Raw genomic sequence first — 14461 nt, 5'->3', positions numbered from 1 at the left:
TTTTGTTTCTGCTATAGCCTTTCTAAATTACAGTAATCTTAAATGACACTTTAAGTTTCATTTCAGTTCCCTTGGATATTAAATGAGCTATTAGGTAGTGTAGGATTAAAGCAACATCAAAGCCCTGATAGATTTTCAGCATTATGCAAAGCCTCTCATTTTCCTTTTGACTTACAGTGCCATGAAGATTATAGGTTGCATTGAGTAATTATACCAGTACTCCTGCTTATGGATAAGGCTCTGTCAGCATTTCCATTATAATCCTCCTAGTTTCAAAGGGCTTTATTACTTGTCCATAAAAATTTGTTCTGGGATGGAACTTGGTACTGAGCTCTTATCCCCAAGTAAAAAGAACCATTTAAACATTTGATTACTGCTCCCTGGCTTCTAGGTAGTAGGTGTGTTTTAAAGCACTCAGGGATGGTACCTGAAAATTCTGTACCAGTTTTACAATTCAAAACCAGCTCTATTTTCTACAGTGAATGCTGACATGTTGTTACTAGACTGCTTAGTGGATTTGTTCTTTTTCTTTCCCGATGTGGAGAAGGGGCAGAGGGTCACAAATATGAAGCACTCAAATTTCAGAGTAAACTTCATCAATGACTTCTGGCACCAGGGTTACTCCATTCAATTCTCTGAGATAGTAGAGTTGTGAGATTATAAAAAGGAATGTGTGCAAGGTGTGAGGTGAGGATAAAAACAAGGTGAGTATAAAAGCCATCCAGTGTGGGGAAGGCTCACTGCTTTTGAAGAAGCTGCAGCCAAAGTCTTGCACACTGTGCTCATTAGTGAGAAAGCAGTTGCAGAGGAGAATGAAGAGATAAGGGATTCTTTTCTTTGTGAGGAATGCTCTTTGGGTGTTTGTATTAGTAATACATATCCTAAAAGTAGGATGAATTGTAGAAATATTGGCTAGATAGAGGGTGTTGTATTTACTCTCTAGCAGATAGAAGATTATATTGGTAGAAGAGTAAGCTAAGGTTTTAAGCAGGGTATCCTGTTATAAGACGTTATAAACTGTCCTTTCAGAGCTAATTCTCCAAAAGGCTACCAGCAGCCTGAGACAGCAGGTTGCCAACAGGGAAGAGCCCTGCAAATGTAAAGCATCAGTCAAAGGCACAGTGAGCTAGGTATGTCACAGCTGTCCTCTCTGAAGGCTTTCAGACATATCATTGGGCTGTCTAGTTTGATTTTCCCTCCTTATTTCTGGTACTGTACTGCCTGTCCTAAGGGAGATAAATCTAGGCCTTAAAATTCAAAGCCCATTCAAAACTATATCTCTATTTTGGCATATTTTGTAATGGATTTGAATGTTCCTCATCATCCTTGAAATTTCAGGGCTCTCTTGCAAATCTTGCTTGTAGGATGTGAATCAGTTGGATGCAAACCTTACACAATTCAAGAAGGCGAAGTATGATTTCCCGTACTCTTTTGGGGCAATCTCAATTACAAACACAGGATGGCAGAGAATGAATGGAGAACAGCTCTGATGAGAGCTTTGAAATGCTGGTTGAAGAAAAACTCAAGATGTGCAATTAATGAGCACTTGCAGCCCAAAAAGCAAACTGTATCCCGGACTGCACCAAATGACTGGACATGACTAGCAGATCAAGGGAGAAGACTTCCCCCCTCTACTCCCCTCTTGTGAGGTTCCCCACATGCAGAACTGCATTCAGCTCAACATAGAATGTCATGGAACTGTTGGAGCAAGTCCAGAGGAGCACCACAAAGATGGGCTGGAGGATCCTCTGAAGACAGGATGAGAGTTGGAGTTGTTCAGCCTGGAGAGAAGAAGACTTCAGGGAGATTTTACAGTGGCCTTCCACTATCTAAAAATGGGCCTACGGGAAAGCCAGGAGGGACTCCATATTAGGGAAGGTGTAACAGCTTTAAATTAATAACCAGAAGATTTAGATTAGATATTAAGAAGCATTTTTACCTTAGAGGATGGTGAGGCACAAGAACAGGTTACCCAGATAAGTTGTGGATGATCCCAGGAGGTGTTCAAGGCCAGGTTGGATGGGATCCAAGGAGCCTGATCTAGTGAGAGATACTCCTACCATCAGCAGAGGGCTGGAACTGGGTGATCTTTAAGGTCCTTTCCAACACAACACATTCTTTAATTCTGTGAAATACTTACAAAGGTATAAGAATGTGGCTGCAGCTTTCAGCCTAGAGTTTTCTTATCTAAGTACAGAATGGCCCTGAAAACAACATGATGTATGGTTTGAATTTAACTGAAATGCAAATTTCACTGAAAAGTGACTGCAGACCATGCCTGGAGCAAGTGCATCTGACTGAGCTAATGCCAGCACGGATACGTGTTAAAGGTTTCATGTGTAATGTAGAAAGGTGAGAGTATAAGTTGAAAACAGTACAACTTGTAATCAGTGTCAGGCCTTCTGCCCAATTCCTTCAATCTCTTTCTGTTAAAGACATTATATTCTGCTTTTCCAGATTTAACAATCTCCGAGTTCTCTTAATGAATCTGGTATCCCAGCAGCACCTGATTCTTCATTTTCCACAAAATTCTGTGGGAATCCAGTCTCACAAGTAGCATGATTCTTTTAACATCTGGTATGTTCTGCCACTGCAATAGCAACTTCATGGATTGAGTTCAGGATGTTTCTATTTATAAGAGTTTTTATTAGAGGAAACAATCTGTTGATTTCAGCTTCATATGAAGGGCTGGTTACTGAGAAAGTGGACCTCATTATCCAACGTGTGGATCCATTGCCATTTACTAGGCAATAGACAAAGGGAACACAGCTTTCCCCTGACTTGGCTCATCCTTCCACTCACCTCCATGTTTTCTGGCCTGTTTACATGGTGATCTCTGTATGTCAGGGATTATTTCTCATGTTGCTTGTGTATCAATGTGTACTTCCAGAATTCAATAAATAATTTATTTGTACTAAACACTACTGGCCTTTACTGAGGCAATCCTTGTTAGTTTCTTTTCCTCTGGTTCCTTACTGCAGGAAAGACACCGAGGCCCTGGAGAGTGTCCAGAGAAGGGCAGCTAAGATGGTGAGAAGTCTGGAGCACAGGCCTTATGAGGAGTGGTTGAAGGAGATGGGATTATTCAGTTTGGAGAAGAGGAAGCTCAGGAGAGACCTTATCACTGTCTATAACAACCTGAAGAGAGGTTGTAGTGAGCTGGAGTCCACCTCATCTCTTGTGTAACTAGTGATAGGACTAGAGTGAATGGCTTCAAGTTGCGCCAGGGGAGGTTCGGGCCGGATTAGGAAATACTGCTGTTCTGAAAGAGTGGTCAGGCACTGGAATGGGCTGCCCAGGGAGGTGTTGGAGTCACCGACCCTTGAGGTGTTCAAGGAACATTCAGGTGTTCTGTTGAGGGACGTGGCTTAGTGAGAACTATTTGTGACAGATGCATGGTTGGACTGAATGATCTTGTAGGCCTTTTCTAACCTTGGTGATTCTATGATTTTATGCTACAGTAAACACAAAATACAGTATATAAACTTGTTATTATTGTATGGTGGGTTTATTCCAGTGCTGAAAATTTTAAATGCTTCACAACTGACCAACAGATCAATCTCCTTTTCAGTGAATGTTACCAAAAGCCTAAGCAGGCATAACTGAATGGAGAAGTAGCTGCATAAGAGATAATGTGTGATGCCATTGTCATGCCATTCATGGTTTGCTGGATGCTTTTGCCCTGGGGTGCAGAAATTCTTCTGTGACAGGGCTGGATAGCTTCCCCCAGGCACAGTGGAACCATGTCTCTGATTTGATGCCACCATCTTACCAAAAAGTCATCCTGACTTTTCCCTGACCAGCACCACTTGTTCAGAGCCTGATCAAAAATATTTCCTTCTTAATTAGAGAGCTCCAGAGAGGAGCTTCAGGAAGGACTACTGAGTAAAGAACTGTATTTGAGCTGTATCAGTTTGGGCTAAACTGCTAGGAGGTCTATTAAGTTACTGACAATCATTCTTCACAGTTCTCACTTATCTGTATACTAGAAAGGACATTAATACAGCTAAAATGGGCTGTCGGTTTTGTGCTAGCATGCGGAATATTTCTGATAAATAGTATTTAAGACTTGGATTCAGATTATTAAGAGTTTGTTCCAAAGGATGATAAAACATTTGATTACTGTAAGAATTTAAAAGCTTTTTCCAACAGTAAGATACCATACATTTATAATGAGAAAGTGGCATGCAAGTTCTTGCTAGTCAGTGTCAGGATGAAGCAAAGGAAGAGTTAAATAATGAAAGCTAAGATGATAAGCAAGTATCTACCACATTTTAATTACAAATCTATTAAAAGCAGATGGACGTAACTCAAAATTTCTAGCTGTTATATTCAAAAACAAGGCGAAAATATGGATAGAATAAAATCAAGACAAATGAAGTGTTTCTTAAGTATCTGTGTTATGAATATTTGAAATATTATGTTTAACATGATTAATTAAATATTGCACTCCTTTGAAACTGCATACCAGTGAAGAACTGTCTGAAGAGTATCTAAGCATCCTCTGTAACCATAATGGTTTCACTAATCTCAGATGATCTTATCAGTTTTTATCTGATGACTTTTCTAGTGCTGTGGTCAGGTTTCTGTATAACTTTTTATATCATTTTTGTAGCATTATGACTCATTTCTTAGTCTTTCTGAAATTGTAGTTTAATTTTTTTTTTTTTTTAATCCTTTTAATTTATTTTATGACAATCTGAGTAAGTTGAAATTTTATTTTTTGAGTTTTCAAATCTCTGGAGCCATTCTAATCATATAGTCTACTCCAGTTCCTGATGTAATTTGTTTCTTCACATTTAGACTTGAATTTTAATGTTATTGCACTTCTTTATTTTGCTGATTAATTCTAGATTGTATTTATTTCTCTGGTCATGTATTCTTTTGTTGACAGTAATTTATAGACCTCTTACATAGATAATCACTGCAAAAGTGATCAAGGTTTTATTGAAATGTGTTCCTAGCACCTAGATAAATAAAGATTACATGGCCCTGTGTTCTGAATCTAGTACTGTGGAACCTGAAATAATTCATCTAACCATTAAAGATGAAATTGCAGAGCTCAGAACAAAAGTGATTTAATTTTGGAAATGTCTTCTTAGAACCCCTCCTGACCTCCAGCTGGAAAAGAAACATTCTGTACAAAACGAGTTCCTTGTTATCAATTTAAGATATGATTTTGTTATATTCTGTCTTGATAGAGACTTATTCCTTATGCATCCTCATGTGACATAACCATACAAAATGTACAATGAAGGAAAACTGGGCAGGGAGTGGGGCACATCATACTTTAAAATACTTTTTTCCTGGCATTTGTTTTCCTGGCTTCTGATAGATTTTCTTCATTTTGATTTAGTAGATGAGAAGAAGGATCATGTGAGATGAAAAGGAAAGCTTATTACAAGAGTGATTTCTTCATTTTTGCATCCCATTGTCATACTCTCCCGCAAAACAATTTCATTCTCTTTCTATACAAGCAGTGAGTGTGGGATCTTCAACTAGATGCATCTTCAGGTTGGGTCCTCAGCATCTTTATTCGTTTTTCGAGCCTCTCCATCCATTCATTTCTGAGCCTAAGGACAGAAACACTGGTTAGCTTGTCCCTGGATTTTTACTGGGAACAGATTTTTTTTTTTCTCCAGCACTTTCACCAATCATTATGCAAACTCATCTGCCCATTTAGGGTGTGTTGCTGGATAGAAGCTCAGGATTAGATCTCAGATCTCAGTCCCACCTCATTTGATCATTGTGGTTTATTTTCGTCTTTTTTTTCATGCTCTCTCAAGTGTCTCTTTGTGCCAAAGTGACTTGTCACCTCCACTGGAGATTGCTTGCTGCCACCTGCTGGCTAGCAACACCCAATGTATCCCTAGTCCCCTTCTCAGAAATTACTTTAGAAAAAGTTGTAGAGAGGCTTTTGCACACCATTTAGTTTGGAGGAACTATGAGTGTTGAAATTCCTTTTAGGTCCATAACAGACATACTAACTCTCTGACAGGTGATAAATGGAAGCTTGTTTTTTCTTTGGTAGAGTCTAGATTCTACTGAAAGACTGCCTCAGAAAGAAAACAGAAATTTCACAGCTGAGGATCTGAGATGTTGAAATTAGGTTATTTAAAAATGGGTAAAATGTGCTGGAGATTGATTCCAGTGTTGCTTCATGCAAGGTTATTAATGCAGTGTCGTCCTTATTCTTACTTGCTTAAACATTAACTCAAAGGAATGTAGGAAGGAAATTTGGAACAAATGCTTTCTTTTTGGACATTTCCAAGCTATCTGTGTATGTGCTTCAACTCCTGGAGACTTCGTGTGAAGTAAAACAGTATTGATGGTGCAGCAAACTACTTTTTCATTATTCAGCTGAGTAAGGTAAATGTGACTTACTGAGGTAAAAATAGCTACAGATGGTTGCTTTAATCAGTTAGAATATTTAGACCATCTGCTTTATTATGGACTTATTTTGTTCAGATTAACTCACATGAATTAATTGAACCTGTATTCTTGTGAAAACAAAGCCATAGAGAAAGAGGGTGAACCAAGTACAGGTAAGTGTTAGCTCTGATGTGAACCTTGATATTCAAGACAAGTCTGTACTGCTAGAGTTTGTCCTAATAACTTCCGGAATTTCCACACTTTGGACCCAATCTTTGAACAAGTGAATTATTCTCTCATCCTGTGAAGCGATAGCTAATACTAATTAGTATTAGCATGCCAATTTGTGAAGCTTTATTATCTTCTAAAAATATAGGAAAATAAACATTACTTTCAACTTTCACTGTGTGACATAAATATAGACATAACTTTTCTTTTAAAAAGAATAACAGTGCAAATTCAAATAACCTTTCAAAATACAAACTACTAACTTTGTCAGAGCACTTCTCTGCTGACGTTCTTTTTCAACTTGCAGGTACCGAGTTTGTTGTTCAATTGTCTTTTCCCAGAAGTTTCTCAGGTTGCTAGTTTCACATCCTCGCACTTCATGACGTATATATTGACTATTCATTTTCTGTAAAGGATGAATTTGAAATGGTTATATTACAAGTTATTTGTCCCTCATCTTTTTTCACAGCAGAAACACAATGCTGCTGTTGTGGATTTTCACAGCATTAGGTGCACACAGTTTTTTTTTAATGTAGGATCAGGATATCAGTAGGCAGCTTAAACTTCTATTTTCTACCTCTGACACTTGACAATGTGCTGTTTGTAGTGATCTGAATTCCTGCTTGTTAATTTCAGATATTTCTCACCTCCATCTGCCTGCGATTTTTAAGATTAACATGTATGACTTTTCTCTAGTATTCTCTACTTTAATAATTAGTATACAGTTTATGATTCTCGAAAATGACAGGAAGTAGAAAAATTGCCAGATCTAGTGGGAATTTCTCAGTTTTTTCATTTCTACAAAAAGTTCAAATGATCACAGTAGATCAAGACTCAAGCAACAAAAAAAACTGACTCTGGTGTTTTGCTGTTAATGATTTTAATTTTTGTCTTAATTTTGGGGAATGGAAAAAATGTGCATGCAGTAAGATGTTAACTTGCAAAACCCATCATATTTATTAAATACTTCTCTCTGTTTTGTAATTTTCAAAACAGAGCAATTTCATTCAATATGTTTATACATCTGTCTTGATTCTGTACTTCTCCCTTCATTTAATGTCATCTTAGAGATAAATTTGGGAGTAAATCTTAAACGATTATAAAATATTATAAAGTCTCAGGATGACTCTTCATGGGGTGGTGGTAAAGCTTTCATATCTCCCATTACAACAAGAAAATCATATAGTTAATTCCAAAACTTCATTGAATATAGAATGAGTTTATAGATGCTGCCTTCCAAATTGCCAGGTGATTTTGCATAAACATGCCATTATAATATTTTCCAGAATATATATAGATTTTAACAAATATTTAGGGCTCTCTCACGTGTTGTTTTAATTTGTGGCAATTATTTGCAATTTATTTTTATCAGAGGAATAAAGAATTAGTAAACAAGCCCCTCAGTGCTCGCTTGGTAAAGCTTGAAGGAACTACTGCCATTCCCTTGCTGGGCATGGTAAGAAAAGCAGAACTGGGAGGCAGTAATCTTTATGTAACTCATTTTGGAGATTTGGCTGTTTTAAGAGAAACTCTAAGAGAAATTAAAAATGACTGTTGGTAACAATAGCAGCTTTTTTGAAGAGTTTTCTTATTTTTAAGTATTCCCTGTGAATCTGCTGTGTGTACACCATATATGTGAGTACATGGTCTTTGAATAATACAGGGCATGTTTCTGAGCCTGAGTTTGTAGAATTTTACTGAAAATTATTTTCAGATTACAGCTGTATGTGTAAGTATTGAGTAGATTATAGCTGGTTGAATAAGTATTAGCTACAGCATATAACTGCAATTACAATTCAACACCTCTAACTGTAGGAGGTAACAAATTCTAGGTCAAAAGTCTGTTTAATATAAGTATATGTGTTCATAAATAATATGTATTCCATCAATCTCTCTTCTCGGATATAGTTACTGCCCTCTTTAACCTCTTTTGTATCCAAGAGTACTCTAGACACTTGTGAAGAAGATTCAGTAACAGCCACCTGATCAGACTGATGGATTTTCTGCTATGGGATTTAATCTCAGAATAACAATAGTGATGAAGTATATAAACAAAATTCTCAAACATCCTTCAGGCACCAAAATAAACAGTGACAGGAAATAGTCTCTCCTTGTTTCTTTGATTAGAGATTATCTTAAAAAAAAAAAAAAAAAAAAAACAGAACATTTTCACCTTTCTGAATACAAATTCCCATTTTACTATGGATGTGCTTTTTGTTCTATATTTATGAGAGTGAATATCTCTTCTGACTGAGATGAAGGTCAGAATCTGTGGAACTCACTGCCACCATGTATGAACTGAAACCACACACTTTCGGAACACACATCCTTTACCAATTTCAGATGTTCTGCCTTCTGTCAGACTGCATATATTTTTGGTGCTGTTTTGAATGTATTTTTATATGTATCTTTCTGTCACTTCCTTAATAAAAAATAAAATAAAATAAAATAAAATAAAATAAAAGATAAATAAATCCCAAGGCAAAAGTTTTAAACACCATAAAAGAGAACTTCAGAAATAGTTTTCATTGTTATTCACCTTTCATCATTTAGTACAGCAATACCTGTTGATACTGCAAAGTGTAGATTGTAGTATATATCGTACTATATGCTACATCATTTATTATTATTTTTGGTGGGTGTGGGAAATTAGTATTTTTCTCTCTGTAACGTCAGTTATTTTTTTATGTTTGCTGGTTGAGGCATACTAAGAGCACTGTCTGAACCTGTACTTATCCAACATTTTATTCTGCATCATCAATCAACGTTGTATCAATGTGAATACCTTGAATAATTGAATATTCTTTTATTCAGTCCTTGATCTTCCTTTTTTTTTTTTTTCCCCTCCTAACAGTGTACAACATTCACAACACTCTCTCTACATGACAACACTGAATCCTTGATTAACATTAGTGTAACAATAGTGTGCAACTATTTGCACCACACAGCTGTAGAATTATTCTATCTTAATCTACCCTTTACTTCAAACCTGTTATTTAAGCCCATTCATTCAGTGACTGTAGAAACTTCTCAACAAATCTTCTAAAGTACCCTTGCCTGGTTTCCTTTGCCTTTGTGCAAGACATTTGAGTTCAATATGTCCTGCCATTTATTTCAACACTGTTGCCAAAAGACTTCAAGGTTATGTGGGAAATTAGCAGTATCAAATCTAGTCTGTCAGTATTTCACTTGGCAGAGGATACAGTTTCTTTGTTAATGTCTTCTGCCAGTGATCAAAATCCTATTTTCTTCTCCTACTCAGTTTCTTTTTAGTTCCAGGAGAAATTAAGAGAATTTAAACGTGCATTGTAGATTTGCATCAGCAGTTATCAAGTGGGTAATATTTATTTTCATTTCAAAGTGGGAAGTAAAAGGAGCTTTGTTTAGCAGAGAAAGAATGGTTTGAGGAAGATATCATGGAAGGAGCCTCCAAAGAATGCTGTGTATACCAGGTAGGAAAAAATGTCATGCTCAGGTATATAACAAGTTGTAATAACTCTTATATAGATCTATATACACCTAACTTTAACTTGCCTGCAACAGCTAAGACTAAATAAAATTTTATTTAAGCCTCTCGTGATGATTCTTCTATAGGACAATAATGAGTCTCTTTCTGGTAATCATCTTTGACAGAGCCCTGGTTGTTAGCTGCCAAACCAGTGTAGCTGCTCTCATATGAAAGGAATATCTAGATAAACTCTAAGAAAGCTTTAGCCAACACAGGATGAACATGATCGTTTCTTTTATGTTTAATCATTTAAGAGAAGTATTTAGACCAAATTTGCAAAAGGAGATCTTATAAAGGCAGTGAAGCTGTGATGCTAGTACTGTTGTCTGAAACAGAAAAATTGTGCTGCTAGAACAAAAGAAGGGCATGTCAGATCAATTCAGTGTGACATGCTGCCTCTTTTGTAAGTGCAAAAATCAATAGTTTGATGTTGGTACTTGCTAGTTCTATGAGAAGCCATTAGCATCAAATGAATTACACTGTTATATAAAGAGAATTGCAAGTTGAAATTTGCTTATCTAGAAAATGGTACATAAAGTACTTTTCCCCATTGTAGTAGAACAGAATTATTTTTTTTTTATTTTATTTTTTTAAAATTTTACATAACATCTGCATAAGTCAGGAAAGCTGTTTAAATTCCTCTCTTGTTTTTCATGTAACACAATCAGTCAGGGATTTGAGGATGCTATGCATCTTTGTAGAAATAATCCAATATTTTATTCGTCTGTTTTTGCGTGGACGTTTCTCCATGCAACGATGGTGATGATGTTCTTTCCATGATAATACTAATGTCTAATTTTAAAACATTAAGAAAGCTTTAAGTTTAGAAAATGGGACTTGAAATTGCAACTATGATTTCCTTCCTCTGTCATGGATCTTGGATATGTTATCTGTCTTCTGAAGTTGGAAGTAATTAATGTCTCAAAGGGTTAACTGAGATTTTCTTTGAGATCCTGCCTGGTGAAACACACCAGTTTCAAATTTATCTTAGGTCTTCAGAGCATGGATAAAACTCTTTAAGTGTAGAAGAAAGTACTTTGCCTTAATCCTTTGCAACCTATTTATGTAGCAAGTTACATAAATACAATCTGCGAGATGAAGGGTGTGCAGGAAAGACGTATTATTCTGGAAGGGCAGGGATTGCCTACTTGAACAACTGGGGATATGATGCCCCAATAGAAGCTGCAGTATCTGATGAGGTTTCTGGTGCACAAATTGCGCTGTTCTCTTTCAAAAATACAGCGATATATGATGTAAAAAATGTGTGGCTTGCATGTGTGCAATATTCTATGTATTGTACTTCTACACTATAGGCTGTGAATCTATGCTTTCATTTTCTAAAGACTGATATCTAAAATTTGCAATTAAATAAGGGAATTCTAGACACATTATTTATTCTACTGTCAATCTTTCCTAGTTTGGCAGAATTTGAAGCATACTGTCTTACCGCAACATGTTCTCAGGAGATCATTGACTGTGTAAAACCTTCAATCAAATTTATTGGAATTTTGCATAAGATAAGAATGTTCCCTGTGTAAAAATGATAACCATGTGACTGAGTAGTACCAATAGTAGTTACCTGAATGCATGATATTTATCAAGCAAAACAATTCTGGAATATGCAAGTAAAAATGTTTGAAAGCAAAGATCATGCAGCAGTCTCATGCTCAGACATTCTCCTTGTTCCTGGTTACTGGAGTTCATTACTGCTTTTCTGTAGAAACTTGATGAGTATTGTTTACCAGTTTCAGAGAACTGCTTCCTTAAAATGCATTGAACTATTACCAAATGTGAGCCTTTTCTCATAAAAAGTCTTTACAAAAAGAAAAAAATAGAAACATGAAAAAGATACAATTCATAGTGGCTGTAGATTCTTTTCATATCATACTGCTATAATGGTGGTATCAGTGCCTTTGAACAACACACATTGAAAGTATTTTCATTTGTCCTTCATCTGTTGGATCTCAGTTCTCTTTGCCTGTTCTCACTTTTTCCTGGATATACACATTACTGAACTGGAGGGAACTGATTTTGTGCCTTGGTTTTCTGTACGTGAGAGCTCAGCAGTCCTCCAGCTGAAGGTTAATATTCTTGCAACCTTTTGAGCAAAACACTTCAATTATCAGCAGTTTTATTTCCCTCCAGGTCACCCATTCAGTTATTACTATCTTTTTTTTTTTTTTTTTTTTTTTTCTGTTTTCTGCTGTTGTGCTTTTATATAGCTTCATTAGATTCATTTTATTTTATTTTAGATTCATTTATTTAGCTGCTCTCCTGCATGCTGCTGTTTTCGTTAACTTCTCCTTCAGCCCATAGCTGAGTGCTTCCCTCAGAGGCACCTTTGTTTTTTCATTCTCTGCCTTCAGATCTGTTGAGCTTCCTCCTCCTGACCTGCTTACTTACCATGGTAGCCCTCTTGTTATCAAATCCCAGTCTAACCCAGCTGTTTCAAATCCCTGTTTTTGAACATCTTTCAAGCTGATTTAATCAACTCTGTTGTTCTCTCTGGAAAACTTCTATCCACTATCCACTTCTTTCTGGAGCTGCATTTCTCTGTGATTACTAATGCTGATCTCACCAAACTTTCCCTGGAGCATCTTTGTAGCACATCTCTGCTCCTCATCTTCCCATGCTCTCTTTTATTGACTCTCTGTGCTGCCTGTCCGGGTTTCTACACGTCCTGCACCATGATACAAACAGCTGTGGTAACAGTTGCATAAATGCAAGTGTTGAGTGAGACGACATTCACGAGCATCATGCAGTACAGAATATCCTAATGCCTTTCATGAACTTTCCATAGATTTGTCTAATTCTGAATGGGTTTTAGATTCAATAATTAAGGCATATTTAAAGCAGTAGTAATTTGCTTGCCTGATCAAATATTGTTTCTGAAGATAAGATTTTCCCCTCTGCTAGATATATTTGAAACTTAATGTCATGAATTTCTGAGCTTGTAGGATCAAGTATATAGCATTAGGTATACAGCATATTTATTAGAAGCAGAGATCCTGGAAATGTTTTCTTCTTTCTTTGATTTTCGAGTACAGGAGGACTTGATGATCTCAGATCAAAGAACTGGGTAAATCTTGCCTCGGGCTCATGTTCTTTGTTAGATCATTCAGTTGTGACAAATCATGCAAGAAAAACATGTCCAGATTTGTCTGAAAGTGTCTACTGTTAAATTAAAAAGCCTCTCTGTAACAGATCACCTTTGCAAGAGAAGTGTGTATGTATCCTTGGCTATTGTTTAAGTTGACAAAATACATATCTTCATATATAATACGCATCTGTTTTACCCAGGGCTGTGGCAAGGAAATTGCAATTTATTATTTTTTTCTGTATCAGTGGTACTCAGCAGCTTGCTTAGGATGCTGTTAAACTGGGCAATCTTCCAGGACATTTTCCTCATACTGTCATCTTCCCTAAGATATACTTCTATGAAAATTAAAGTTAGAGAAAAAATGCATTTCTTTACACTATTATGAAAATCTTACCATATAAAAAGTATTTACTTACCTCAGGAGTCAAGCTCTTCCTGCAAGTAAATCCTCTTTATGACACAAACAAATGAAAAATATTGCCACAGCAGCCCTGGCTTCTCCAGTGTCACAGGACAGTAATGAAATGCATCCCTCGGTACTCTTATTTGAAGTGGAGGTAACATAAATCCTTCATCATATCAAGGTTATTTTGAACAGAAGCAGTAGTGAGATAAGATCATTTAATGAACTTTGCAGCCCCCTGCCTGAGATGACCATGAAACACAGGCCCCCTTGAAAGCATGCATCCCTCCCACACTTACAGATACCTCAGAGAGCATGACTTGGCAAGTGCTGAGAATTATTCTTTAAAATGCATGCTATCATTATCCGTTTTAATACTCCTCCTATGAAGCTTGAAAAATTCCACGCTTACTATCTTAGCTGCAATGGAGATTGAAGTGAGGTGACAAATCACACTTGGTTTTGCATTACAGGGTGACTTATAGAAGTGCTCAGTACTTTGGAGCTGTTAATCTAAGGATGTGTGCTTGATTATGACCTATCATGCAATCTGTTCTCTTTGAGGTAATAGTCATAGGAATGGTCTGTTTGGTTAACATTAGCTCACAAAATGCATTAAACCAGCACTAGTTTTATCATTTGAAGCTGTTAGAACTCTATTAGACATGAGCACTTACATAATTACATTTCATTTTCTGAGGAAAATATTTTGTAGATTTGGTTGATGACAGATGTATGAGCTGATCTCAGTTTTCATTAAATTCATCTGCATTGGTAATATACCATATGTGACTGCTGGCTTTAGTAGTGTTTATATCATGGCTGACTATTTTAACCTTCCTGTGTTGTC

The 14461-nt window shown here is 36.5% G+C and overlaps 1 protein-coding gene across 1 annotated transcript; it reads right to left on the bottom strand.

The window, feature by feature from the left end:
* Window positions 1-3502: 3502 nt before the first annotated feature.
* LOC116238477 (protein FAM240B) lies at window positions 3503-14046 on the bottom strand. Its single transcript, XM_031608189.2, has 3 exons — window positions 13625-14046; window positions 6864-7006; window positions 3503-5573 (listed from the first exon to the last, which is right to left on the bottom strand). Exons 2-3 carry the CDS (start codon window positions 7001-7003, stop codon window positions 5495-5497), a joined length of 219 nt encoding a protein of 72 aa, XP_031464049.2. The 5' UTR covers window positions 7004-7006; window positions 13625-14046; the 3' UTR covers window positions 3503-5494.
* Between the last annotated feature and the right edge of the window lie 415 nt (window positions 14047-14461).

This window comes from Phasianus colchicus, chromosome Z (genome assembly GCF_987193195.1).
Source record: "Phasianus colchicus chromosome Z, bPhaCol1.hap1.1, whole genome shotgun sequence".
Classification (NCBI taxonomy): Eukaryota; Metazoa; Chordata; class Aves; order Galliformes; family Phasianidae; genus Phasianus; species Phasianus colchicus.
The sequence above is the reverse complement of the archived record's forward strand: the minus strand, read 5'-3'. Positions and strand labels throughout refer to the sequence as shown.

Coding starts and splice junctions, on each gene's coding strand:
- LOC116238477 (XM_031608189.2), bottom strand. CDS start 7,003: ATGAATAGTCAATATATACGTCATGAAGTGCGAGGATGTGAAACTAGC. Junction 5,574..6,863: donor CAGAGAAGTGCTCTGACAAA/GTTAGTAGTTTG, acceptor TTCTGTCCTTAG/GCTCAGAAATGAATGGATGG.